At 48.1% G+C, this 26,135-nt stretch overlaps 3 protein-coding genes and 2 pseudogenes across 4 annotated transcripts; 2 read left to right on the top strand and 3 right to left on the bottom strand.

Annotated features, from left to right (window-relative positions):
• Positions 1 to 1,752: 1,752 nt before the first annotated feature.
• On the bottom strand, positions 1,753 to 2,505 carry LOC144711376 (putative mitochondrial protein AtMg00860 pseudogene; annotated as a pseudogene).
• A 7,926-nt stretch (positions 2,506 to 10,431) lies between these two features.
• On the bottom strand, positions 10,432 to 13,181 carry LOC144711332 (Cyclophilin-like peptidyl-prolyl cis-trans isomerase family protein). The gene is made up of 10 exons (XM_078585288.1): positions 12,958 to 13,181; positions 11,975 to 12,088; positions 11,741 to 11,889; positions 11,587 to 11,659; positions 11,430 to 11,519; positions 11,291 to 11,330; positions 11,043 to 11,125; positions 10,889 to 10,964; positions 10,747 to 10,789; positions 10,432 to 10,610 (listed from the first exon to the last, which is right to left on the bottom strand). The coding sequence occupies exons 1-8, from the start codon at positions 13,078 to 13,080 to the stop codon at positions 10,944 to 10,946; spliced, it is 693 nt and encodes a 230-aa protein (XP_078441414.1). The 5' UTR covers positions 13,081 to 13,181; the 3' UTR covers positions 10,432 to 10,610; positions 10,747 to 10,789; positions 10,889 to 10,943.
• A 1,134-nt stretch (positions 13,182 to 14,315) lies between these two features.
• LOC144711490 (F-box/kelch-repeat protein SKIP11 pseudogene) lies at positions 14,316 to 15,677 on the top strand (annotated as a pseudogene).
• A 40-nt stretch (positions 15,678 to 15,717) lies between these two features.
• MAG2 (RINT-1 / TIP-1 family) lies at positions 15,718 to 19,364 on the top strand. 2 transcript variants are annotated; one of them, XM_078585502.1, is made up of 5 exons: positions 15,718 to 16,267; positions 16,347 to 16,466; positions 17,139 to 17,242; positions 17,320 to 18,738; positions 18,812 to 19,000. In XM_078585502.1, exons 1-5 carry the CDS (start codon positions 15,844 to 15,846, stop codon positions 18,854 to 18,856), a joined length of 2,112 nt encoding a protein of 703 aa, XP_078441628.1. In that variant the 5' UTR covers positions 15,718 to 15,843; the 3' UTR covers positions 18,857 to 19,000. The 2 variants fall into 2 exon arrangements, with proteins under 2 accessions (XP_078441628.1, XP_078441627.1); XM_078585501.1 differs by having other exon boundaries at positions 15,908 to 16,267; positions 17,320 to 19,364.
• Positions 19,365 to 20,283: 919 nt separating this feature from the next.
• On the bottom strand, positions 20,284 to 21,641 carry LOC144711163 (transcription factor ILI5-like). The gene is made up of 2 exons (XM_078585085.1): positions 21,238 to 21,641; positions 20,284 to 21,068 (listed from the first exon to the last, which is right to left on the bottom strand). Exons 1-2 carry the CDS (start codon positions 21,454 to 21,456, stop codon positions 20,916 to 20,918), a joined length of 372 nt encoding a protein of 123 aa, XP_078441211.1. The 5' UTR covers positions 21,457 to 21,641; the 3' UTR covers positions 20,284 to 20,915.
• Positions 21,642 to 26,135: the final 4,494 nt, after the last annotated feature.

Raw genomic sequence — 26,135 nt, 5'->3', positions numbered from 1 at the left:
GACGAAATGTACATGCCCTAGTAGTTTGTTTTGAATGAAATTAGCACTTCATTTTGATTCTGATTCAAGATCTGATTTTTGATCCTTAATTCTAAATCAATTTAGAACATTTCTGCATCATTAGATTTTTAATTTAGGGTCGGATTTCATCTTTTCCCCAAATTCTTCACTTTCTCTCTCTAGGTTAATTTGTCTAGTTTCTCTCTCTAGATTTCGACTTTTATTGTTTAGGAATTTAATTAAATATATAAAAAACCTAAAAATAAAATTTGAATGGAAAATTTATCCATCTTGAATTCCAATTTAAAATTCCCTTTCTTGATTATTTAATTCCCAATTTTAATTCATAAAAATTGTTTTAAAATTTTATAATAATTGGGAAAATTAATAAACTTAATTAATCTGATCTTAAAATTAAAATATTCCTATCTTGAATTTTCTGACCGAAATATTTAAAATCAAAATTAAGTCTTACTTAATTTTGATTAATTAAAGAATATTATTAAGCATAATTAAGATTATTAATTGCAAAATTAATTCATCTTTGAATTAATCCATTGAAATTGGATAGAAATTCTTGTTTTTTGCCTCCTTGTGGTTAGACCCCTTGCTTGCTCTATATTCTCTATATTTAGTGATTAAGGGAAATTATAAATTTTATTGTATAAGTCGAAACGTCAAATCAACGACAAAATTACGTGCGTTTTTAGGCTTATCAGGAGGAAGCGATACAGAGAGAGAGAGGGGGAGAGAGAGAGCTAGAGAAATTGAGAGAGCTAGAGAAAGAGGGAGAGAGGGAGGAAGAGATAGAGATAGAGGGAGAGAGAGAGAGCTAGAGAAATTGAGAGAGATAGAGAAAGAGGGAGAGAGGGAGGAAGCGATAGAAAGAGAGAGGGAGAGGGAGAGCTAGAAAAATTGAGAGATATAGAGAAAGATGGAGAGAGAGGGAGGAAGAGAAATTGAGAGAGATAGAGAAAGAGGGAGAGAGGGAGGAAGCGATAGAGAGAGAGAGAGGGAGAGCTAGAGAAATTGAGAGATATAGAGAAAGATGGAGAGAGAGGGAGGAAGAGAAATTAAGAGAGGTAGAGAAAGAGGGAGAGAGGGAGGAAGAGATAGAGAGAGGGAGAGAGAGAGCTAGAGAAATTGAGAGAGATAGAGAAAGAGGGAGAGAGGGAGGAAGAGATAGAGAGAGGGAGAGAGAGAGCTAGAGAAATTGAGAGAGATAGAGAAAGAGGGAGAGAGGGAGGAAGAGATAGAGAGAGAGGGAGAAAGAGAGAAAGTGAGGAAGAGATAGGGAGAGATGGATGGAGGGGGAGAGAGAGATAAGGAGAGGTAAAGAGAGATAGGGAGAGGTAGAGATAGCAAGAATCACGAGGCAACCCTTGCGTAGTATTGTGTTGTTGACCCATGAAAAGTACCCTTGACTTGCTGGTGCACCGCGTAACTGTTGTACCACTTGTTGGAGCTTTGGGTTGGTTTCCACTTCACTTCGGACATGTCCCACATCGCCCCATGTGGATACTGATACCGCGTCAAGGTGGCGGTCTTCGACGGTTGCTTGGCGAGAGAGAGCATCAGCTACCTGGTTGGAGTTGCCGGCTTTATACATGATGGAGAACTGGTACCCCATGAGTTTGGTGAGGAGGGGGTAGTAATCCCCTTGTACTTTGCGTTGTTCCAAGAGATGCTTAAGAGTTCATTGGTCAGTGCGAATGACAAATGTTTGGAACATTAGATAGTGCATCCATTTCTTCATGGCGAGGACTGAAGATGGCAATTGGGCATTTTTGTTGTGATGACGCCCACGCGTGCCCCGGAGGCATTGATGTCCATGGTGAATGGTTGGCCGAAATCTGGAAGGACGATGACTAGTGCTGAGGACAAGGTGTGCTTCAAGTTCTCAAACGCATGCTGGGCTTCGGTCGACCACTTGAAGTGGCCCTTCTTGAGTAGTTGTGTGAGGGGCCCCGCCAGCAATGCATATCCAACAATGAAGCCATGATAGTAGCCTGCAAGACCCAAAAACCCCCGTAACTGTCGGATGGTTGAGGGTACCTGCCAAGCTTGAACTGCTTCAACTTTCCCGGCGTATGTGGCTACCCCATCGGCAGAGATCCAATGTCCCAAGTACTTGAGCTTTAATTGGCCAAAGAAACACTTCTTGATGTTGAGACAAAATTGGTGGGTAGCTAATACTTGGAACACCCTCGTCAAGTGCTTTGCATGCGTGCTCTGTGAGTGGATGTAAATGAGTATGTCATCCAAAAAGACCAAAACAAATTTGCGTCGATACGGTTGGAATATAGAGTTCATAAGTGCTTGGAAGGTGGCTGCGGCATTGCAAAGTCTGAAGGGCATTACCAAATACTCGTAGTGACCCAAATGCATACGGAATGCTGTCTTCTCAATATCTTCTGACCACATCCAGATCTGATGGTAACCAGACTTGACGTCTAGTTTAGAGAAGACGCGAGCACCGTGGAGTTTCTCAAGAAGTTCATCCATGACGGGAATGGGGAAATGATTGGGCATTGTCACACTATTGAGTGTGCGGTAGTCCACACACAACCTCCAACCTCCTGTCTTTTTCTTTACCAGCAGGGCCGGACTGGAATACGGGCTGCGAGACGGCCGGATGATGCCATCAAGGAGTTGTTCTTCCACCAAATTTTCAAGTTCATTCTTCTGTAGATGTGAATACCGATATGGCCGGTAGTGGACCAGCCTTGATCCGAGCCACAATGTGATCTGATGATCACAGGAATGCTACGGCGGTAGAGTTTGGGGAGGCTGGAAGACTAACGGAAATGCTGTTCGGAATGGCTAGGAGAAGCCTATGGCACCTGCATAATGCACGAGAGACAATGATGTCAGATAAGATTTGCACCTGACAACTCCATAGGTGGGAGTCTTCGTGAGGCAGGAAGTTTCAGGTGCAACTGCCAAGTGGGTCACTTTGGGGTCTCCGTGCAGTGTGTGTGCCATATCCCATCAACTTGGAATCATAGCAGCAATAGGTCCTATTGGGTAGGTGTCCAACCGAGGGTTCGCAGCCATGAAAAACCCAAGATTACATCAAGGTAGAGGTTTGGCACTGGGAAATAATTGATAGTGGACAAATAATTTTGAATTTGAAGTTGGACCTTCTGGCAGACTGTAGTCCCGTTGAGACTGTGACTATCTCCATAACGTATTTGGTAGGGCGAAGTTGTCATCCTTGTCAGGTTTAGTCTGTGTACGAGAGCGTCATCAATGAAGTTGTACGAGGCACCCGCGTCAATGAGGATGGTGACATCTTGACCCTAGAGGGTGCCACGTAGTTGAAGGGAGTGCAAAACCGTCATATTGGTGATCGCTTGCAGTTGTAGTCACCTGATCTCTTTGGTCGGCATCTCGGGTAGAATCGGCTCGACCTCATAATCATCATCTTCATCCACTAATGACCCTATCAACTCCTCGACGTTCATGATGATAGAGAAGTTGAGAGTCCTTCGACAGATGTGGCCCGGTGTGAATTTTTTGCGGCATTGAAAGCACAAGCCTTGGGCCTTTCTATTCGTGAATTCTTCAATAGTGAGCCCGAATTGTCGAGGAGGTCGGTTGGGTGTCTCGGTCTCTGGTGTTCCGTGCGGTGCAGTGCCACGCCAATTCCGAGAGGGTTCCACGACCCCTCGTAGCCCTAGAGTGCTTTGTTTGGCCGACCCTGTTTTGATGTGAGCCAACATCTTTTCTGCCTTGAAGACTCTCGTGGAGCGGGGTTCTTACCGACTGATTTTGATTTGAAGTGCATGACGTAATGCTGAATATAGGGCATGCATTATCGTCTCCTCTGATACTTATGGGAGGTAATCCATGACATCCACGAACGCGGAGACGAATTCGTCCACTAAACCTGTTTGTTGGAGCTTGAACAATTGATGATAGGCCTCTCTCGTTTGTAATCTGAATCGATAATTCAGCTGTCTTTTGAAGTCATCTTAACTGTTAAACCCTGTTGGTCATCTTTGGAGCAAAACCAGGCAGAGGCCTTGCCCTCCATATATGACGACACGATGCGGATTCGCTGTGCCTTGTGAGCTGGGTACACTCGGAAGTAGTGCTCTACATGTCTCAATGAACACTCTAGATCTCCTCCAGAAAATTTCAAAATGTCCGTCGAACGATGGCGCCCGGAACTCTGGCCTGGGTGTCCTCGATGGCCGGTCCTGATAGTTCTAGTCTTCTTCCTCCAAATCTGTCAGCCCTTGCACATTCTAATTGTGACGTGGCCGAGGGGGCAGAGAGGAATGTCTTCCAGCTTTTGCTCTGCATAGTACTGTTGCGGCCAAGTTGGGCCCTTGGTGGCGCCTGACTCAAGCAGAGTCGAGCGCAATTCAGTTGGTCGCATTCCTTGTAGCTGAACGGGCTAGATGGACGGTTTGGGTTCAATGGGTCTCGGCTCCGGGAAGGCGGCACTAAAAGGCCCAACCTGCTCGACTTGTGGGTTTTTTCCATTACTCAGGTTAAAGCGGGCCCGCTCTCATCAAGACATTTCACGTGGGCCCATCGTTCTGTCTAATATCGGCTCGTTAGGGTTGTCTAGGGTCAGCGGTTGCTCCTTCCTGATCTGAGGGGGGGACTGAATTCTGCCAATCGGGTGGAGGGGGAGTCGCAGGCGAGGCTCCTGAGGCAACGGAGGAACAGCCACCATTGTTGGCGACTGCATGGTCTCTAGTGTTTGCGTGAGCATTCCGCCTTGAGCTTCCAGGATTTGACGAACCCGCGCGAACTATAGCTCGAACTGGTGGAGATGAGCTTCCATGGTCGAAGCAATGCTGTGCTTTGATACCAAAGTGATACGAATCCCTTGTAACTCTTCAACAATGATAAACGTCTTGAACTTGTTTAAGAAAAGATCCATCGAATTCTCTAGAGAAAGGAGAGTTCAAGGAGCTAGAGAGAGATGGAGAAGAAGGATGTCGACGGAATTAGCACGTCGAGTGTAGGAGGGATGGATAGTGGGCAAGAGTGACGGGGTAGTGCATGCCACGGGCTCCCGATCGTCTTCTCGTTGCAGAGGTAGCCTTTTGCAAGGGAGAGAGATGAACGAGAGTCTCAACCTAAGGTAGTTCGTAGGAAACACTCACGAGGATCAAAGGTGTTCTGCCGTCCTCGGATGAGCTCCCTTAAGGTTGCGGTATTGGGCTCGGCTGGGCCAGGTCGCCAACTTGATGTCTGGGCCAACAACGACGTTCATAGACTCGAGAGCAGATCATATCGCTCTTCTCCCCTAATATCTCTCTCTCCTTTCTCTCTCCCACTTTCTCTCTCTCTCTCCCTCCCTCCCTCTCTCTCCTGTTCCTCACCTTCTCTCTCTCTCTCCCTCCCTCCCTCTCTCTCCTGTTCCTCACCTTCTCTCTCCCTCTCCCTCCTTCTCTCTCTCTCTCTCTCTTTATATCTCTCTTCTCCCACTCCCTCTCTCTATCTCCCCTCTCTCTCTCTAGTCTCCCTCTCTCTCAACGTCGCCTTCTCTCTATCTCTTTCTCCCACTCTCTCTCTACATCATCCGTTCTCTATCTCTCCTCTCTCTTTCTCCCAATCCCCCCCCTCTCTCTCTTTCTCTCACTTCCTCTCTCTCTACGTCACCTTCTCTCTATCTGTCCACTCTCTCTCTCTCTTTCTCCCAATCCCCCTGTCTCAAAGTCATTTTGGTGGCGACGACGTCAGCACATCGACACCAGACGCGTCACCACTGTCATCAGAAGTCAACGCGACCGCTGAAGACATGTCGCCATCGTCACCGGATTAAGTCAACGAGCCAGCGTCACACACGTCTCCACGCACGCACGCCCCTTCACACATCTTGACACGTCGTCAACGGCAGGTCCACAACTGCCCCTTGACGTGACACGAATCATGTCTCTCATCTTTAATTTCTCGTCGTTAAAATGTATTTTCTCTTTCCTCCAAGGCCTATATGTATAGGCCATTGTTTCAAAAAACAGTTAGGCATTCATTATTCAAGAATTGAGTTTGTTTCTAACTCTTCTTGGAGGACTGCCCAGCCTCCCCTATCCCTTCTCCAACCCTACCGCCGCCGCCTCCGCCGCCGTCACCGCCTCGCGTCGCTAATCGCCGTTTTCCCCTTCCTCTCTCTCTCTCTCCTCTCTTCCCCCTCTCTTCCCCTCGCTCAAGAGTACCAAGGCTGCCCGTCCTTGGACGTTCAGGGCTGCCACCCAAGTCCGCCCCAGGCTGCCACCCCAGGCAGCCACCCAAGGCAGCCCAAGGCCGCCGCACTAGGCCGCCCCAAGCTGTCGCCCAAGGCAGCGCAAGGCCGCCGCCCTAGGCTGCCCCACGCTGCCGCCCAAGGCCGCCGCCCTAGGCCGCCTTAGGCTACCGCCCAAGGCAACCCAAGGCCGCCGCCCTTGGCCGCCCCAGGCTGTTGCCCAAGGCAGCCCAAGGCCGTCGCCCAAGGCCGCCCCAAGCTGCAGCCCAAGGCCGCCCAGGCTGCCGCCCAAGGCAGCCCAAGGCCACCACCCCAGGCCACCCCAAGCTGCCTCCCAAGGCAACCCAAGGCCACCACCCTAGGCCGCCGTAGGATACCGCCCAAGGCAGCCCATGGCCGCCGCCTCAAGCCGCCCCAGGCTGCCGCCCAAGGCAGCCCATGGCCGCCGCCTCAAGCCGCCCCAGGCTGCCGCCCAAGGCAGCCCATGGCCGCCGCCTCAGGCCGCCCCAGGCTGCCGCCCAAGGCCGCTGCCCCAGGCCACCCAAGGCTGCCACCCAAGGCTGCCCAAGGTTGCCCGCCCAAGGCAGTCCCAGGCCGCCCTTAGGCCGCCCTTCTAGGGTCGCTCCAAGGCGCGCTGCCCACCCGCGTCTGCAATCAACCGCCCGGTCCGAGTCTACACTCGTCCATCATGCTTTCTGCAAGGGCCGTACAATGCCCGGAACGCCTAGACTCTCTTGTCCAGTGGGCCATTCAACGCTCTGACTCGCCCAGTCTTGTCGCGATCAAAATTCCCCTCAACCTCTTCACGCACTAGGGTGCTGAGGTACGCCTGAACTCTTTGGTGTCGACATGTTCTTCGTCCAATATTCCGCGAGAATTCTCCACCGCCAACAGATTTGATTTGATTTGGAATTCCCAAAAATCTCTCTCTTTCGTGAGTTTCCCTCGTGACGTGAATTTGGATATTGAATTTGGTGCTTTGGCATCGTCCCGATGGTTGAAGACACCCGCCCTCGACGAGGAACGGGGCTGCACCACCAGTATTTCATCGGTTTTACGCTCCGAGTTCGATCGTGTGGATTTCTGTGGTCTGTTTTATCCATCCCTCCAAACCCGTCTAGTCCCTCCATCCATCGTTGTCCTATCCATCCCCACAGTCGTCCTTTTTCCTAACTGTCCTGCATCAAATTCTCTCTCTCTCTCTCTCCCACTCCCTCCATCTCTAGGTCACCCCCTCTCTCTATCAATCTATATATATATATATATATATATATATCTCTACGTCTCCCTATCTCACTACTTCTGCAATTATTCATCGCATTTTGGCCGAATTCCATGACAGTGTACTTAGGGTCCACTGGGGTTTCCCAAAGGCGTACGAGCGAATAGCTCAGCAGTTCTATTGGAGTGGTATGAAGAGAGACATTAAGAAGCACATCAACACATGCTCTCGATGTCAGCGCATCAAATCATCCACTCTTTCGCCGATTGGACTCCTCCAACCTCCAATAATTTCACAACAGATCTGGGAGGACATCTGCATGGATTTTATTGAAGGCCTGCCGAAAGCAGGAAGCATGGACAGCATCTTAGTGGTCGTCGACCATCTCAGTAAATATATCCACTTCATCGGGATGCGCCACCCTCTCTCGGTGTGAACTATGGCCAACAAGTTTGCACGAGAGATCATAAAACTGCATGGATTTACCCACATAATTATCTCAGATCGCTGTAGTGTCTTTTTGAGTACATTCTGGAAGGAACTTAACAACTTACAAGGCACTCGACTAAAACACAGCTCCGCGTACCATCCTGAGTCCGATGGGCCAACCAAAGTGGTCAACCGATCACTCGAATCTTACCTCCATTGTTTTGTAGGAGACCAATCGAAGATCACTCAAATGGACCGCGTGGCTTCATTGGGTCGAGCTCTGCTATAATACCTCCTACCACAGTTCCATAAAAATGTCTCCCTTTCAGGCAGTCTACGGCAGAGATTCCACGCACCCCTGTACTACGGCAGCCTTGTGACTCCCGTGGACTACCTTGATCGCTTGCTGCAAAAACGGGACCAGATGTTATCCCTCCTACGCCATCACCTGGCGCACTCTTAGATCGTTATGAAAGCCTCAACGGATCGCCACCGCCACCACGTCGAGTTCAACAAGGGACACATGGTCTACCTGAAACTGAAGCCATATCGCATGCGGTCACTCGCCCGCACTGCAAATGAGAAGCTGGCCGCGAAGTTTTTTGGGCCCTACAAGATCACACAGAAGATCAGACCCGTGGCCTACCGCCTCAACTTACCACCCAAAGCCAGGATTCACGCAGTCTTCCATGTTTCACAACTGAAACCAATGGTGGGACCCACACAAACCCTTCAACCATGGAATGTGGGAATGACGCAGGACAACGAGTGGACTGTCCAACCTGCCAGGATCGCATCCTTTCGACTCTCTGCCCACATGGCCTCCAAGTACTCAAGTATTGGGAAGGCCTTCCGATTTTGAAGCAACCTGGGAAATGGCTGACAAGCTGCGCCACCAGTTTTCCAACTTCTAGCTTGAGGACAATCTAGTCGCATTGGGAATGAGTCCTGATATGATCCACTCCCAAGTCTATGAACGTCGCTGTTGGCCCAGACATCAAGTTGGTGACCCGGCCCAGCCGAGCCCAATGCCGCAACCTTAAGGGAGCTCATCCGAGGACGACAGAACACCTTTGATACTCGTAAGTGTTTCCTACGAACTACCTTAGGTCAAGACTCTCACTCATCTCTCTCCCTTGCAAAAGGACACCCCTGCAACGAGAAAACGATCGGGAGCCCCTGGCGTGCACTACCCCCTCACTCTCTCACACTATCCATCCCTCCTACTGTCGACGTCCTAATTACGTCGACATCCGTCCTCTCCATCTCTCTCTAGCTCCTTGAACTCTCCATCTTTTCTTAAACATGTTCAAGACGTTTATCATTGTTGAAGAGTCACAAGAGAGGTAGAGATAGAGAGATAGGGAGATAGGGAGACGTAGAGATAGAGAGATAGGGGGACATAGAGATAGAGAGAAAGGGTGGCGTTGAGAGATGAGGGGGATTGGGAGAAAGAGAGAGAGAGGAGAGATACAGAGAGGGGGACGTAGAGAGAGGAGTGGGAGAAAGAGAGAGAGAGAGATACAGAGAGGGGGACGTAGAGAGAGGGGGGGGAGAAAGAGAGAGAGAGAGAGAGAGAGAGAGAGAGAGAGAGAGAGAGAGATAGAGGGTGACATAGAGAGAGAGGGAGTCGGAGAACAGGAGAGAGAGAGAGGAGAGATACAGAGAGGGGGACGTAGAGAGAGGAGGGGGAGAAAGAGAGATAGAGAGAGAGAGAGAGAGAGAGGGTGACATAGAGAGAGAGGGAGTCGGAGAACAGGAGAGAGAGAGAGGAGAGATACAGAGAGGGGGACGTAGAGAGAGGAGTGGGAGAAAGAGAGAGAGAGAGGGTGACGTAGAGAGAGAGAGGGAGGGGGAGAAAGAGAAAGGGTGACGCTGAGAGAGACTGGGATTGGGAGAGAGAGAAAAAGAGAGAGAGGAGAGATATAGAGGGAGTGGGAGAAAGAGAGAGGGTGACGCTGAGAGAGACTGGGATTGGGAGAGAAAGAGAGAGAGGAGAGATATAGATGAGTGGGAGAAAGAGAAAGAGGGGGGGGGGATTGGGAGAAAGAGAGAGAGAGGAGAGATAGAGAGGGGGTGACGTAGAGAGAGAGAGAGAGAGAGGGGGAGAAAGAGAGAGGGTGACGCTGAGAGAGACTGGGATTGGGAGAGAGAGAAAGAGAGAGAGGAGAGATTTAGAGAGGGAGTGGGAGAAAGAGAAAGAGGGGGGGATGGGGAGAAAGAGAGAGAGAGGAGAGATAGAGAGGGGTTGACGTAGAGAGAGAGGGAGTGGGAGAAAGAGAGAGGGTGACGTTGAGAGAGACTGGGATTGGGGGAGAGAGAGAGAGGAGAGATATAGAGAGGGAGTGGGCGAAAGAGAGGGAGAGGGAGAGAGAGAGAGAGAGAGAGAGAGAGAGAGAGAGAGAGAGGGAGGGAGGTGAGAGGGAGAGAGACGGTGAGGAACAGGAGACAGACAGAGAGGGAGGGAGAGAGAGAAAGTGGGAGAGGGAACCCACAGAGAGAGAGAGAGGAGAGAGAGATATTAGGGGAGGAGAGGGAGAGATGTGAGATTAGAGACGAGAAACGAGAGATCAAGAGATGTAATTTGATCTTTTATTCCTGATTATTGGAAAAACCACGCACCAGGAAAGAGGGGAAAAAAATATTTTGTTCTGCAAGAGGCGGACGATATTCTCAAAGAAAAAGGCTGCATAAGATTGAGGCATTGCTTGTGCCACAGCTTCCCCTCTTCGTCATAGTGAAACACTCCAGCATCTGAAAATATAGAAAAAAATTATTTGGAAATTTCCTTTTTCTGGCAACCAGGAAACATAAAAATACAGTTTTATTCTTTAAAAAGTGTAAATTCTCTTAAAAGAAAAAAAAAGGCAGAATAAGATTGAGACGTTGCCTGTCACAGTTTCCCCTCTTCCTCACGGAAAACGCTTCTGCCTCTGAAGTTGTGACAAAAAATACAAATAAGAATTACTTTTCGTCCAACCATAAGGAAACAGAAAAAACTGTATTTTCTGAAGAAAGAAAAAGGTTCTCACAGAAAAAAGTCAGTAGAAGGTCGAGGGATCGCCCGAGTCACAGCTTCCCCCTTCGTCATGGGAAACACTTCTGCCTCTGAAAATTAAAAAAGATCAAATTAGAATTTAATATCATCCTGGATTGTCCTCTTCAACACTAGCAGTACAGTTCCACCTGTCTTTCTATTTCAACGGCGGCGTCTGCGAGCTTCCTCTTCAGCATGAACCTTTCTTCGTCGCAGCTCTCGTTTGACAAGTCTAAAATAGATTACAATTAGTAAATATTTCTGATTTAAAGTTTTCTGGAATCAAGAACGGACTTTGATATTGATGCTGACAATGTGGCTCCATAAAAACTTGAATTATGACGTACAATTCAATGGAAAAACACTACTTTACGAAAGAAATCAGTCCTGTGCTCACCGTAGTAATAGGTTGACAGGATGGTGATCCGCTCGACGGGCTGAAAATAGAACTATTTAGCTAAAATGGAAAATAAACTGAAATATTTTCAGAGAAAATAATAAGATTTAGTGTCTGATTTCGAACAGATGCCACATACCATCACGAAGATCCCTTCTTTACGAGTAGGAAGTGCTTCAAGCTTTCTCAACGTTTCGTCTCCTCTGGTGATCCTCCCAAAAATTGCATACTGGTGTGGAAATTTTGAGATAAAAGGGGAATATATGAAGAAAATATATGAATGAAAAAAGATAAACCTGGCCGTCAAGATGAGGCGCATCTCCTAGAAGGATTGAGAAAGAGGACCCGCCACTATTTGGGTCAGAATGTCTGAGGAGAAAAAAAACATAGCCATCTGATCCCGTCATAAATCGTTGAAATATAGATTCAGACGTTAGAGAGGATGGTCACCTTCCCATGGATAGGATTCCTCTGACGTGCTTGACACTGCTAAATTCACCAACAACCGTTTTCTCAGCTTCGATTCGTTGTGCATCATTCATAGGAGCAGATCTTCCCCCAGCCACGTCAGCTACTTGAGCGACAAAACCCTTGTCAACCTAAAAAAAAGTGAAAAATAATTTATGTGAACATGAAGGATGGTGGCAAGATGAGAGAAGAAACAGAGGCCAAGGTATTGAGTACCCGGAAAAAATGGTTTGTATTATAGCACCCGAGACGAACGAGTCTGAAGATGTGCTCGACTGTTTTTGGAGCTACGCGAGGGAAGAATCCAAATTCTAAGTCCCCATAGTTTGTCTGCAATACACGAAGAATTTAGGAAACAAGTTATTTAATCCGATTCCTTTGTCCCCAAATCAGCATTCATCGATAAGAAAAGATGGGCCAATCACACGCATCTGGGGGATTGCCAGTGGAGTTTCGGACAAAAGAAATGCGAGCGAGATTTTTAACGACGTCAAAGGATGATTAGAAAGCTTGATGACGCAAATGTCGCTTTGGAGATGATCCATCGTGTACTACTCGTGCGATATGTAGAAGATTAGTTGCATTTTAAGAACATGGATAAATCTAGACGCGGTTGAACAGGCCATCTGAAGACGGAGTAATAAGTCCTCTCAAACTAGATGAACCTTTGAACAGATTCAGGACAAGAAATCATCTGATCATTTCAGTATAAATGAAATTTGCAGAAGAAACGTCGAATTTTCCGAACAAGGATAAATCAAGAAACCGTTGAAAAGATGAACAATCAGAAGACGGAGTGTTAAGTCCTATGAGACTCGACAAACCTTCCAACAGATTAAAGGCACCGTTCCATACTAGTCAAATTTGCAGAAGAAACGTCGAATCTTCAAAACGTGGATAAAATCAAGAGGACTCGACAAACCTACCGACTGATCCAAGGCAAGAAATCGCCTGATCCGTTCAATACTAGTGTAATTAGCACAATAAACTTCGAATTTTCAAAACATGGATAAAATCAAGAAGCGATTAGACAGAATAAAAACCGGAATACGGAGTGCTATGACGTCTAAAACTCGATTAACCAGCAGACGAAGCAACGGCAAAAAAATCACAAGGTTTCTAAACTAGTCCGCATGACGAAGAATTATAGAAAAAGAAAAAAGATAAACTAGAGCGCGCTACAAGGAAGAAAAATCGACCTGAAAGACCACGCGAATCGATCCGAGGTCGTTGTCCTCATACGAAGCTTCAGCCAGATAAGAAGACGACGCCAGCATATACGAAATCAAGACAAACACGCAGGCTCCTCGATTTCTTCCCATCGTCTGCTCCGCCCCGCTCTCCCCCCTTCTACTTCACCTCAACGACTAACCGAGGTTGTTACACAGCTGAACGACTCAACAGAGCCCCACGATATGCTAAACTCCTCATGCAGCACATCTTTACGATGGCCGGCCCTCGTAAAGATCACCGCCGTCCATTGGGTCAATGATTAAAAAGAATCGGATCCGAACCGTTTATAAAATTTTAAAAAGGGTAGCAGGAAGAAACTGAATTAAATTCGGAGAATAAAAGAAAATATCTCGAATTATTGGCATAGGATAACCTGCGAGCTGGAGCGGTGACCGTATCCCTCTCTCCCTCTCTCTCTCTTTCTAGAGATTCCCCTCCCCGGTAGGTGACTTTAACCCTCTCTATTAAATACCGCTGCAGAGCTCATTCACTCTTGCAAATGCCGACGACGCGGAGGTGACCAGATCTACGGCTGAACTTGGCACGTGCGGGGAGCCCAAAAGGAGGTCCACATGATGACGTGGAGCGCTGACTTTTTTCCTTAAAAAAATAATATTCAGCGGCGTTTAGCCTCTCGATGAACGAGAGCCGTCCGATGAGATTCTATTCAGGAACGAACGGGCGCGATAGGGGATGTGCCGTTACGCGTGACGATAAATGGGAGGTACATAAAGACGATACGACAAGCTATCCGGCTCGGGAAATGCTTGATTATTTTTCTGTTAGGCCGGAGATATAATTAAATAAAGCTAACGAGGGGCGGTTAAGGAAGAGGGGACGAGGGGATGAATGCAGTAAAAAAAAAAAATAGAACAAGGGGGGCCCCCCAAAAAAGTCGAGAAAGAAGGAAAAAAAAATTAGATAAACAGTGTGAACAGACGGGTCGGAAAAAAGGAGCGAAGGGGAGAGGAAATCGGACATCCTTCTTCTTCTTCCTCCTTCTCCGACCCGTCTCTGTGGAGGGGCGAGTAACACTTCCGTGTCGGTATCTCTCTCGTCTGCTCGTCTGGCCGGCGGAGCTCGATCCATGGCGCGGAGACGAGGCGGATAGGGCAGCGCAGGGGAGGTCGTCGGAGGGATCGGGGGCTCGATTTCTGAATTGATTGATTCGGGAGGGAAGAAGGTAGGGGGCGGTTTGGGGGTGGGGGGAGATTCATGTCCCGAATCTCTGGGGAAATTCCTTGCGCTGGGTGAAGATTCGTTCGTTTTTCTCGGTTTAATTTCGCTGGGGTCGGCGTCGGCGGGGGGGATTTGGGGGCGATGGGGGCAGGGTAGGGTGGGCTAGGGTTTCGCCCCGGGGAGGATGTTCGAGGGGCGGCCGTGCTTGATCTCGAGGGAGGCCAAGTGGGGGGAGTACATGCAGTACCATCTGCTGAGCCACTTGGCGGCGAAGAAGAAGCGGCGGCTGACGAGCGGCGGGGACTCGCCGGAGCAGCCGCTGATCCAAGAATTGGGGCGCGACATCTCCATCCACTGCCTCCTGCGCTGCAGCCGCTCCGACTACGGGGCCGTGGCGTGCCTGAGCCGCGGCTTCCGCGCGCTGGTCAGCGGCGGCGAGCTGTACCGGCTCCGGCGGCAGCACGGGGTGGTGGAGCACTGGGTCTACTTCTCGTGCAACGTGCTGGAGTGGGAGGCGCTGGACCCGCAGCGGCGGCGCTGGTTCTCGCTGCCGCCGATGCCGCCGCCCACCGAGTGCTTCACCTGGTCCGACAAGGAGTCGCTTGCGGTCGGCACCGACCTACTCGTCTTCGGCAAGGAGGTGGCCTCCCACGTCGTGCTCCGCTACAGCATTCTCTCGAACACGTGGTCGGCGGGGGCGGGGATGCTCGAGCCGCGGTGCCTCTTCGGGTCGGCCAGCGCGGGCGGCGTGGCCATCGTGGCGGGCGGGTGCAGCGTGCAGGGCGCGATATTCGCGTCGGCGGAGCTCTACAACGCGGAGACGCAGGCGTGGGCGGCGCTGCCGAGCATGAACCGGGCGAGGAAGATGTGCTCGGGGGTGTTCATGGCGGGGAAGTTCTACGTCATCGGCGGTACCGGCCCCGGCGGCGAGTTCCTCACCTGCGGCGAGGAGTTCGACCTGGAGACGGGGCGGTGGCGGCTCGTGCAGGGCATGTTCCCGGCGCGGGGCGGCGCGAGGGGCGCGCCGCCGCTGGTGGCGGTGGTGCGGGACGAGCTGTACGCGGCGGACTGCGCCGACAAGGCGCTCTTGAAGTACGACGGGGGGAGCAACTCGTGGCGGCGGCTGGGGAGCCTGCCGGAGCGGCCCGTGTCGGTGAACGGGTGGGGTCTGGCCTTCCGGGCCTGCGGCGACCGCCTGATCGTCATCGGCGGGCCGCGGGCCATGAACGGCGGCAACCTCGAGATCAACGCTTGGGTCCCCCGCGACGGCGCCGCCCCCGACTGGGAGCTCCTCGCCCGAAAGCCCTCCGGCGGCTTCGTCTACAACTGCGCCGTCATGGGCTGCTGACCTCCTCCTCCGCCGGTAATCAATCATCCGATCCTCCTCTACCCATCATCACCATCACCATTATCATCCTCCGATTTGGTTCTATTGACATGCTCTGAAAAACCATGGAATTTTTTCACCTGCTGGAAGCCGGAAATGGGGTGCGCATCATCATCATCATCATCATCTTCTTCTTCTCCTTCTTCTTCTTCTTCTCCTTCTTCTTCTTCTTCTCCTCCTCCTCTGTCTAATTCAGTATTTCTGTAGCTCTGTAGTTCTGTAGTTGTGGCGCCGTCGGGGACTTGTCCATTAGGATTTCAGCGGGGGAGGGCCCTGAGTCGCTTGTATGGGCTGGATAAATGAAAGAAGTAGACTGCTGGCGGCCCATTTGTGGAGAGATATAGATAGTCATGGAGAGAGAGAGAGAGAGAGAGAGAGAGAGAGAGAGAGAGAGAGAGAGAGAGAGAGAGAGTTGGTCATGGCGGAGGGGCGAGTGCGGCTTCGAGGAGGAGGAGAGGTGGAGGGTTCGCTGCGGGGGTTTCTCGACGAGAGAGTGCGGGACGGTGATGATCTGCGGGGAATTGCTTCCGTCCAGGCCGAGATCTCGGGCCGATGCGCCGATCTCGAGGCGGAGATCGTCGATCTGGAGGAGCGCCTTCGGCGGCAGCTGGAGGCGTACTTCTCGCGCGCTGACGCCGTCGATGAGCTGCTTGGAAAGGTGCGGGACGGATTGCTCGAGCTCGGATCTGTTGCTGCTGGATCGTCTCTAGGTTTCCTGCCCTCTTGCCTGATCTTCTCGTGGTGATGATCTTCGCTGAATGTGTTTTTTTTTTTTTTCTTTTGTGGTAGATCGCGCTGGGAGGGTAGGCGTTGGGGATGGATCCGCGTCGAAGGAGAAAATTGTCGTGGAAAAGCTGCTTGCTCTTGCCGATGAAGCGGCTAGGGTGGAGACTGTTCGTTCGTATGCTGGTGATCATCCTCTCCGAACCTTCCTCGTTGACCTTCTTTGTCCTTTCAATTGGTGATGTTATTCTGTTCATTTTCGGGGTTTGTCAGATTTTCTTAGACCTCATCTTCTGCGGTAACCCCGAAATAAGCTTGACAACCAATTTCTCACCATTCCCTGGCTCGTGCTCAGCTGAGCTTTCAATGGTTTTCAATCGCGTCGTGCCTTCCCCATCTTTGAAACCAAAGACTGTTTTATTCCTTTTGATTCTTTTTCAGCTTAATTCACCGGTGTTTTAGAGTCGGATCTCCGATCAACTCATTTACTAGAAATTGCGTAGATATCCCAAGAAATGCGTAGAATTTAGCCCCATCAGGTGATTTGCATTGCTGCTAAACCAAGGGACCATCATCCATTAACCTCGACATTCATCTTGGTCATTGCTTTCGAAATCTTTTTTCCCCTAATAAACCTCTCATTACACGAACGGAGTCTCACTTGGAAAATTAGTGGTCAGCTGAATTGCGTCTACACAAGTTATTGAGGTCTGGTTTAAAGATAAGATATTTTGGCTTAAAGATAAGTCCTGCACATTTTTATGGCTCTGTAATTTTATCTTTCGTGTACAACGATTGAAGTCCTACACATTTTTTTTATTATGTAGTCCTCTCGTTTTGTCGATCAATAAATAACAGAGACGGCATTGAAGCTGGATCGCCTAATTGGGGAAATCGAAGATGCCGTGTCTTCTTCCATGACAGGAAAATTAAGGCAGCCTCCATCTTCTGTGAATTCAGAGGTCAGCCAGCTCCACATTTGTGGCTAATTTCACGGTTTATCATTCTTAATTGAAAACAAATGTTCAATGATCCACAGGATGTGCGGATGAGTGCCATTGATGGCCTCAGAAAAACCGAAGAAATCCTCACCTCAATTGCTAGATCACAACCTCACTGGCTGCGCCTTATCGCCGCAGTGGATGACAGAGTTGACCGAGCATTGGCTATCTTGAGGCCGCAGGCCATCGCTGACCACCGGGCTGTGCTCTCCGCCATCGGATGGCCGCCGCCATTATCTGCACCCACTTCAGAAGCCCCTGCATCCTCCAAGAACCCACTCTTTGACATGGACATCAGCACGAAGCGTCATTATGGGGAGAGCTTCCTTGCCCTCTGCCACCTGCAGGAATTACAGAGACGGCGGCGATCCCGCCACCTCGGCAGTGCAGCCACCGCTTGTTGCCTGCCGCTATGGGGAATTGAGGAACTGGCCACCCCTGTCTTCCTGTCCTCCCAAAAGCACTTCCCCAAGTGGACCCAGAAGCCTGAGCTTATCTTTGCCCTCGTCTTCAAGATCCTTAGAGACCTGGTCAATGCGATGGATGAGATCCTACAGCCTCTGGTGGACCAGGCACGGCTCACCGGCTACAGCTGCAGAGAAGAGTGGGCTGCTGCCATGGTCTCCCTGCTGGCCACATACCTGGCGAAGGAGGTCTTCCCTGTCCTCGCTGCAGACCTCATGTCAAGTGATGAGGCGAAGACTTCATGGCTCCATCTTGTTGACCAGATGATGATGTTTGACCAGCGGGTCAAGTCTATGGCCAGCGGCCCAGGAGTCCTGGCCCCCACCTGGGAGGAGGAGGAGCTGCAGAGGGTTTCCTCCATGTCAGTTTTCTGCGACAGACCCGACTGGCTTGACCTCTGGGCAGGGATTGAGCTCACTGATGCACTAGACAGGTTTCGACCTGAGCTAGAGGACCCCAGAAACTGGCGCCGCTCAAGTTCTCCGACCTCCTTGGAACTTGAAGAGTTCAAGTCTCCGGCCGCCGCTGGTGCTGTGCTCCGACGAGCATCTGCCATGGTCGACCGATGCCGGGCTCTCCCAAGTGCACAGCTGCGGGCGAGGTTCGTGCAACTTGCTGTCGCCCCCCTGCTGAGACACTTTGCCACCGTAGCCACATGCCGCTGTGAGGAGGCGGAGGGCCTCACTGCCCTGGTTGATGATGAGGCGTTGGCTAGCGTGTGTGTTGCCATCAATGGAGCCCGCCAATGTGAGTCGACAGTGACAGAGTGGTCAGAGGACCTTTTCTTCCTTGAGATGGCGGCACCTGACGACAGTGTGAGCAACGGATTGGAGGAAGAGGCTGAGGAGTTGCGGCGGCTGCGCGGGAACTGGCTGGACAGGGTTAGTGGCGCCATCATACGTGGTTTTGAAGCGGCCTGCCAGGAGCACCTGAGGAACAAGAAGCAGTGGCAGGCCGAGGAAGACGAAGAATTGGCCTTGTCTATTCCTCTGGTCAGTGCTCTGGACTATCTACAAGGGAAGCTGTGGCGGATGGAGGCAGAACTAAACACACAGGATTTTGCAGTGTTGTGGCGGGGCCTGGCGGCGGCGCTGGACCAGCTACTGCTAGGTAGTGTGCTCCTTGGCGGTGCAAGGTTCTCCGTTGGTGGCATAACAAGGTTCGCAAGTGAGTTGGCGGCACTCCAGGGCGTGCTTGCGCCTTGGTGTCTGAGGCCGGACAGGTTCTTTCCCAGGGCATCAGAGGGGCTCAGGCTACTCACAGCCACATATGCTGAGATCGATGACGGGGTCCAAAGCCAAAGAGTGCACCATCTCACTGCCTCCCAAACTGAGAAGTTGATCAAGGCTCGGGTGCGTTGACCTTTGATCAATGGGCCACCTCAGGCCTGAGAGCTCTTATTGGTTCTGTGGGCCTGCTGACATTTACTGATCCCTCCCAATTGCATATCTGCTCGTAGTTAGGGTTTGACAATTAACCAGTTATCGGCCAGAGTCAAGTAGAGAGATCAGCTGATGAGCTTGTTGAAAGGATTTATTGGCCAAGTCCATTGATCTAATCGTCTGAGTGTATGATGAGAATAATCAATCGATTGGCCCATTAAGACCATTGTTTGGTATTTTTAAAGTCCATTAGTGTGGGGATCGATCCAGTAGGTCTGCAGAACTGGCCACAAGATGAATCTACAAAGATTATGAAACTTAAATATAATTCTACCAATTGTCCTGATAAAATATGGAACAAGAAGGTAGGGATGGTTATGGATGGAAAACAGGACAGATCTCGCAACATTTCATCTTTACAGTCCCTGTCCTGCATTTGGTCTTGGCATATCTTTCTGCATTTCTGCATCATCACCACTGATAGGATCCCAGACAGGTTGGCGGAGTGGATGTCGCCGGAGGAACGGGATTCGACGGAGTGGACGTCGTCGAGAGAGGAGAGACTACTGAAGGAAAATAACACTAACAACTCATGTTCTGCCCTCCAACGAGGAGGACTATATATTTAAAGGGAAATGCCAAGGAAATGCAGAAAGACGATAATGCCCCTAGTGGGCTTAGTGAATTGTAACAACCACTCCATCGTCAGTCAGGTTCATTCGTGACGAAAAACACAACAGTTGATAGGAATGACTCCCTCAAAGTTCTCTCCCTGTCTCTCTCTCTCTCTCTCTCTCTCTCTCTCTCTCTCTCTCTCTATATATATATATATATATATATATATATATATATATATATATATCTGTCTGTCTGTCTCCCCCTCTCCCGGTTCTGCCATTTTTCTTCTCCGTCATCCGTCCGTCATTTCGTCATTTTCCATTGATGGGACGAACGGTCATCCGTCCTCCAATCCTACTGAAAAGGATATATTAGAGCAGACAAAAAATATTAACGCCGCCTTTATTCAGTTGTATAAACTATTAAAAGTAAAAAATATTTTATACGATTGCTTCTTTATATATTTATGATCTTTTATAGGCGGAGGAACAGAGGGCGTTGACTTTTATTTTCTTCACGAATGGCGTTGCATACATCTCTTATCTGTTTTATGCCTCTGCTCAAAAGAAATAACGAGTCGCGAGCACACGCACACAGAGAAGTAGACACAGAGAGAGATGGAGAGAGAGAGAGAGAGAGAGGAAGAAGAAGCTGAAGATGGTTATTCGAAGAGGGAAGTGTACGTCAAACCTTAAAGACCTCGGCGTCAGGCAGACAGATCTATGGCCGTAGCGCGTATATACAGATAGAGAGAGAGATGGGAGGGTACTCAGATAGATACAAAGAGAAAGACAATGAAGAAGAAGCTAAAGATGGTATTAGAAGAAGGAAGCATCCGTCAAACCTTAAAAACCTTGGCGTCAGGCAGACAGATTTACGACCTTAGCGCGGATATACAAATAGAGAGAGAGATGGGTGGATACACAGTTAGAGAGAGAGATGGGTGGACACACCGACGGAGGGGGAGAGAGAGAGAGAGATATGGGTGGGTACACAGATAGATAGATGGACAGATAGAGAGAGGTGTAGAGAGAGAGAGATGGACAGATAGAGGGATAGAGAGCGAGAGAGAGGTAGAGAGAGAGAGAGATATGGGGGGATCTCTTCAGTGTGCAGGAAAAGTGGGAAGATGAAGACGACATTTTTGTGGTAGAATCGGCGAGAGGGGGCTAGCGGAGGAGGGCGCGGATGATGTCTGCCTGGGGACTGTTATCGTCCACGGAGGACATGAGCTCCGCCAGCCTCTCGCTCAGGTCATCCATCTCTCTCTTCAAGCTCTTTATGTACCCGCAAATCTCCTGCAGCAGCTTCCCCGTCGTCGCCTGCCCATCACATCCTCCTACCATTTAGAGAGAGACATCGATACCCCCACAGGTATATATTTCTCGATAGGCTGATACATAACATTCTACTTACACCAATAAAAGGATAGGTACATGGAGAGAGATACATAGATAGATAGGTAGAGAGATAGATAGAGAAAGAGAGAACCTTGCCCATGTTCTGCTGGCGCGATTCTGGCAAAAGAGACTGAAGCTTTCCGATGAGCTCGCTGATTTCGTGTTCGCTGATACGCCCCCCGTTTCTTCTCCGGCTCGACATTGCACCTGGGGAAAAGAGAGAGAGACAGAGAGAAAGACGGTTTGCGGTGAGGGGGATGAAAAGGGAGCGCGAGGGAAGATATATTACGAAGTGGAGAGACGGGCCCATGTGCACTACAAGGGCCCATTAACCCGAATGGGCACCACGGAGGGAGAATGGCGATGTGGCATTCTGAGTGGCTGCCATTTGGCAGGAAGCGCGATCCTGGCCATTGAATTTGAGGAGAGCCACATGAGAGCTTTCCTACCAGTCCCTGTCGACCGAGAGCGGATGTCATCACCATGCTCAAGCACTCCACGTTCCCCCTCGAGTCTGCACTATCAACTAGGAATATAAATTCATAGAGAAAGATTAATATATACATATCGAGAGAGAGAGAGAGACATGAAAGAGTTATTCCTGCAGCGCAAATCAGGTTCGCCATACTCATCTTTCTATCTACTCATCTTTTAAAACCTTTTTCCCTGTATTCATTTGTCAGTATTCAAGTACCCTGTAGTTTTTTTAAATGGAAGTATTACTTTTTTTTCTTCGAATTTTTTTTGCTGGCGTTAATTTTTTACTGTGGAGTTTACTACTCTTGATAGCCACTATGGCCAATGTATTTTTATCTATCATCCATCTATCTACATATCTATTTATCACTTTTATATGTGTCTATATGTCGATGTATCATCTATCTATCCATAATCCATACATCCATCTCTCTATCTGTCAATCGTAGCCTATACGTACCCTTCGTTTGTTCCATCCGTCCACGCCTTGCTTCTGGCTCTAGAGCCAATCGAATATTCTCATAGGTGTCTCTTGTTTCAAAACAGTTCAAAATAATCTCCGTGTCTGTAGAATTCATTGAAGAGGTATGTATGGAGAGAAAGAGGGTAGAGAGCGAGAGAAAGAGGGCGAGAGGACGTCACCTCGAAACGTCACTTGGGAGTTGGGACTGCCGCCGGTCAGGTGTAAGTCGCCATCGTAGTTATTGCGTGAGTACATGCACTCATTTTACCATCTTTAAACTCGCTAATGTCGTTGTGGGAGACTTGGGAGGAGACGCTACCTGCCATTTCTTATGGGACTCTCACGTGCTCCGGCCGTCACTCTGTCCCCACTAAATAACAAAATCCTCTCCTTGCTTACCCAAGTCTTCTTAACTCTCCATCTCTCTCTATCTCTATCTCTATCTCTATCTCTATCTCTATCTCTATTTTGTCCTTGCTCTTTCTGTATTTATCTTTCTGTATCTCGATTCGGGCTAATGGGAACTGCCGCGATGTATAACCGATATCTAACAAGAGGCCAAGAAGATAAACTACGTCAAACATCGACTTGCTAGATAGAAAGAGAGAGAGAGAGAGAGAGAAATGATCACTGAGCTAGTTTTGAGAGCGGACGGGACTCTTCTTCTGGGAAGGATGTTGTGTTGCTTTTCAGAGGGATTGCCATGCGTAGAGAGAAAGAGAGAGAGAGACAGATAGACAGAAAGATCTATGAGAGAGCAAAGTCAATAATGGGCATGCTTTTTCTTTAATCGCAACCAATCAGTGGGAGAGAAAACCACACCTGGACATCAGCTTAGGGGGCAACTTCCTGACAGAGATTGAAGCTGACGGATCGTGCCCAAAAGAAAATAGAAAAAGAGTGACGTAAGTTGAAGTTCGGAGGTCTCTCTCTCTACTTGTAATATAATATATATCTCCATCCATCCATCCATCAGTCTAGCCATCTATCTATTTATCGACCTACCCATATATCTATCTATCTACCTATGTCTACCAATCTACCTATCCATCTATTTATCAATCTACCTATATCTATGTACCTATAAATCTACCCATATATCTATCTATCCACCTATCTAGCTATCTCTCTATCTAAGTAACTATGAACATCTACCTATCTACCAATCCATCTATCTATCAATCTACCCATATTTATGTATCTATCAATCTACCCATCTATTTATCTATTTATCTATCTAGCTATCTCTCTATCTAAGTACCAATTAACCTATCTATCTATCTCTCTGTCTATCTATCTATCTATTCCAACGTACGACAAAAGAGGGATGCGCCACGCTCGCGTTGACCAATGATCACCGTCTGCGAGACTGCGACGCATCAGATGGTTTCTTGGCGACGTTAACACGCGCGGCCCGCCGTGGCCGGTGCCGGCAGCAGTGGCCATCAGCGGCGCGTCCAACACACGGCGCTGTCATCGCTGCCGGTCATGCCACCTACAAATTCAAGCCTCTCCCTTCTAACAATGTACACGCGGATCTCCGTCTGCCATGCCTTCAACCCCTCCGACGACCTACTAGCCCCATTTTCTACTCATTTCCATGCTTCTAGGATATATATATATAGATAGATAGATAGATAGATAGATAGAGAGAGAGAGAGAGATAGAAAGAGAAATGGAGAGAGAGAGAGAGAGAAAGAAAGAGATAGAAACTAGAAAGAGAAGGAGAGAGACGGAAGACTCACACCGTCACATGGTTATCTTGAAAGTAAACGTTACAAGTGTGAATGAAGCCGATGACTGAGTGAGAGAAGGGAATGATTGGGACTTCAATGATAGGGAATTACAGATGCATCATTAATTCATTATCAACTTGGAATGAGTAAATATATTCAACAATATGACAATATCTCCATTTTATGGGCCTTCAACTTCAATACAGACGTTCTGTTGGAGGTCATCCTTCTAGAATTACAGAGTGGGATCTGAGATTGGATTATATTTTGGACATGTGGGTTATATGTAAATTCCACGGGATGACGCACGGTGGTAATTATTAGAGGTGATACTCTTATAAAGCCTGATTAAACGAAGAGAAGTCCTCAGTGTCAGGTCAGTAATGAGGATAAATCCCAAGGGCATTTTGGGAAGAATAATTCATGTAAATAAACAATCTTCTTCTGTAAGTCTCATCATTGTGAAAGACATAAAAATGATCTGGTTGTCTGATTGAAACCAAAATCCATGTTTTTCTATTTCTCTTGATTCTCTTGAATTGACTATTGTGTTTTAGTCCTGATTTTTTGGTGTGGACAAGGGGGTTAGTGTTCTTATCACTCTCATAAAGCTAAACCTGCTTGTAGACTCGCGCCTCCGAACCATCCGCACTGACAACAACCGCAATTGAGCGTACAGATCAATACGTCACTAGAGCCAGTTGTGACAGAAATTGATCCCCGCTATAAACTGAAGCTATTCATTTTTTGGAAGGACAAAGCAGGTCCACTATCAAATCAAGAGCAATAAAATATTCTGAAATAAAAGAAGCATGTCATGAGTGAAAATTGGGGAAAGCTCGACCTAAATGGATTGAAGTTCCTCTATTTTGAGGTATGAAAGGAGGGGATGAATTAGAAATATACATCCTATCCTAGATAAGTGATTTATTCTTATTTTGAACCACGTATAACAAATTAGATAACATGAATGATTAGCAATAGGTAAATTAAGTCATCTCCCATTCCTTCATATTCCGCGGACTGATTATGTATTGCTTCTTCTTTATCTTACTCCATGCATACGTTTATGAAACATATTATACCTAAACCTGACCCCAACACTTAAATCCACATTAACAACCCAAAGTTGGTGCATGTTAGTTGAATTATAAAGAGTTTCATTGAGTTGTATATAAGATGCAAATCATCTATATGAGTCAATAATAAATAAAATATATTAATATGTTTGATAACACTTGGGTTCATAGTACATAATTAATTGTTGGTTAGTGGTCTTAAGTTGTTTACATCATGGGAAGATAGGTTTATCTTTCAAAATTTCAGTTGAGTTGATGTCATACTGAATGAACTAAATGTAATAGGTGGGATTTATTCAAATTTTAATCTCAAATAAAATTATGAATTGATATATTTATATATTAACTATACAACAGTTGTTCAAAATTTTATCTTCAAATAAAATTACTAACTAGAATTGATAAGATTCATTCAAAATTCGAGCTTAAAATAAAGTTACTAAACACATTTAATTATGAATGGCAACCCAAAGTCACAAAAATATTATAAACTAGATATATAAAGAACGGTCTGAGTGAGGAGATTTCAGATCCTCCATAAACCAAGATATATTATGACAGGAGATGACACTTATAGAGTAATAATATTTATTCTGCCCAATGTATGAAAATATACTACAACTAGTGAAGTGGTGGATCTTGATATGCTGACAATGAGAACATCACAACGTCTAAATAAATAGTTACGCTGATGTAGGATGACTAGGGAGACAGGATGCAGGATGACGATGGGAGATGGGTACTAGGACAACTAGGGAAGGGCAAGGATAAAACAGACCACAAATCATACAATCGAGTCCGAGAGTTTAAATCCGATGAAAATAATGGTGGTGCAGCCCCTTTCCTTTAAGGGTGGGAGTACTGTCTTCAACCACCGCGGTGAAAACAAAGCAACATGTTCAATAAATCTAGATGGCGATCGCTAGAAGATTCAAAGGCCTATTCAACTAGTCGCTTGAAAATTCAAAATACAAATCAAATCTGACAGCGGTGGGTAAACACTCGAAGAATACTGGATGAAGAACACGATCACCAAAGAGTGCGGAGAGTACCTCGGCACTAGAGTAGTGCGTTGTGGCGATGCAACAGATTCTTTACACGTCGTTTGCTTTGGCGATTGACGTGCGCTTCGACAGGGTGTCGCAGATCCAATTGCACGTCAGTTGGCAGGGGGTCAAGGGGGGAGTCGCCCCCTTGCGTGGTTTGGGGCAGCGCCCCAAAACCTCAACGGTAT

The sequence above is a fragment of the Wolffia australiana genome, chromosome 13 (genome assembly GCF_029677425.1).
Source record: "Wolffia australiana isolate 7733 chromosome 13, ASM2967742v1".
Taxonomy (NCBI): domain Eukaryota; kingdom Viridiplantae; phylum Streptophyta; class Magnoliopsida; order Alismatales; family Araceae; genus Wolffia; species Wolffia australiana.
The sequence above is the reverse complement of the archived record's forward strand: the minus strand, read 5'-3'. Positions and strand labels throughout refer to the sequence as shown.